Raw genomic sequence first — 1,857 nt, forward strand, 5'->3', positions numbered from 1 at the left:
TTTTTTCTAATCCTGGATATTTGATATATATGTCATTTTGCTATAAACTTTATTTGCACTGGAAAACAAGAATACTGAAGAAGAACAGTACTTTTTTGCAATGTGATCAGAAGGCAGCAGAAGTTATTTACATATTCTAGCTTTTTTGTTAAATGAATTAAAACAATGGAGATCCGTTGCTAATGCTAATGCAATTCATGTTCTGCTCTCTAGACATTTATATGTAGAGAACACATTGACATATTGTGTTCCCTTCAATTGGTCCTTAAATTTGATTTACTCCTAAAAACATTACACATATTGACATTCATAAAATCTGCAGAAACCCTGAATAAACTATTTTAAATCATATATGAAGCCCACATGAGTATTGCCTCCTTAGTTGGTTAATACTTAAAACACACAAAAACAACATACTGCTTTGCATAAACTTTTATTGCTTCAAAATCAAAGCAGACAAAGCATGCCGAAAAGTCATGAACCCAATTTCAACACATTTTTATTTAAGGACAATGGATTTGATTTTTCAGCATATTTTAAGAAAGATCCACATGCATGCATAAAGTTGTGGATGTGTGCACAAGCTGCAGTGAAGCTTTTGTAAGCCCTGTTCTACATCACGCGTCTGATCTTCATGGTGACGGTCTTCAGAGATTTATAGTTGCCCTTCCAGTAGTACCAGAAGGGCCCACTCATCAAACTGCCATCATCTTTCCCCCACCAATACAGACCAGTAGGGTTTGTATAATCACAACCGTTGTACCAAAACCCTCCTTGAGAGTATTTTTTAGCACAGTTCTGTCCTGAATTATCTTTGTCAAAGGTGGAGAACTTCATTCCATTATGATAACCAAAAGTCTGAGCTGCAGAAAGGAGAAACATTTATTATAGGCACTTTCATTTGGACGTCTAAAATGACTTTTTTTTTAAATAACCTTTTTAAAAAATAATTGTTTTATGCATGGTCTAACACATTCTATTCCTCCTTTATCATTAGGGTCACACAATTGAAAACTGGAAATTTAAACATCTGCAGTTTGTTTCACCTGCTCCTCCATCTACAAAGCCGGTCACATGCAGTTTGTACTCATCAGCCTCAGAGTCCACAGAGAAAGACTCGTACAGAGAATAAGCCTTCTTCCCCTCAAAGTCCTCCAAATCTATTCTAAGTTTATACTGATACATGCTGGTCAGCTGGTGCATAAACTCTAAACCTGTTGAAAACATGAAAGGAAACTGGTTTAGTAAATCAAAGAACAAATATAAATCTGCATTTATACTGCAGTCCTGATTAAATGTCCAAGTTTTCAATGTGCCTGATTGTTTATTTTTTTCTCTCTTTTGTAGCCCAAAATGTCACAAAACACTCACCCAGCCAGTATTCGCCTTCTTTATTACCAAAACCCTTTTTATAACTCTCCCATGGCCTGAAGAAATTCACTTCACCGTCCATTCGCCTGAGAATCACCTGAAACATTCAGAAATCATTCTTCACTTTCACACACAATGATCATTTCACATTATCCATCTATTTAAATTTTTACGACATTAAAATACTTTTTATTTGGAAATATAACAGGCTTTCTTTAGCAACAAATGTATATCATGTTGTGTGATTTCACTAGCGTCACCAAACAAAGCTGCAAAAATAAACATTTCATACTCAGATAGAAGTAGAGCACAAATTAAAACACTGAGTGACAGTTTGTATAATATTTAATAATAATATATGTTACTATAATATAGGCAAATGTTATCAACCAATGGTACCATACCATGCAAACGGTATCAATCACGACAAGGAAACTGGATTTTTTTTTACATTCTTAGAATATAAAATATAAATATTAAAATAAC

General features: G+C 34.0%; 1 protein-coding gene across 1 annotated transcript; it reads right to left on the reverse strand.

The window, feature by feature from the left end:
* Positions 1 to 532: 532 nt before the first annotated feature.
* LOC107568656 (microfibril-associated glycoprotein 4-like) lies at positions 533 to 1,477 on the reverse strand. The gene is made up of 3 exons (XM_016254630.1): positions 1,372 to 1,477; positions 1,047 to 1,214; positions 533 to 863 (listed from the first exon to the last, which is right to left on the reverse strand). The coding sequence occupies exons 1-3, from the start codon at positions 1,475 to 1,477 to the stop codon at positions 613 to 615; spliced, it is 525 nt and encodes a 174-aa protein (XP_016110116.1). The 3' UTR covers positions 533 to 612.
* Positions 1,478 to 1,857: the final 380 nt, after the last annotated feature.

Source organism: Sinocyclocheilus grahami, unplaced genomic scaffold, assembly GCF_001515645.1.
Source record: "Sinocyclocheilus grahami isolate Dianchi unplaced genomic scaffold, SAMN03320097.WGS_v1.1 scaffold1269.1, whole genome shotgun sequence".
NCBI lineage: Eukaryota > Metazoa > Chordata > Actinopteri > Cypriniformes > Cyprinidae > Sinocyclocheilus > Sinocyclocheilus grahami.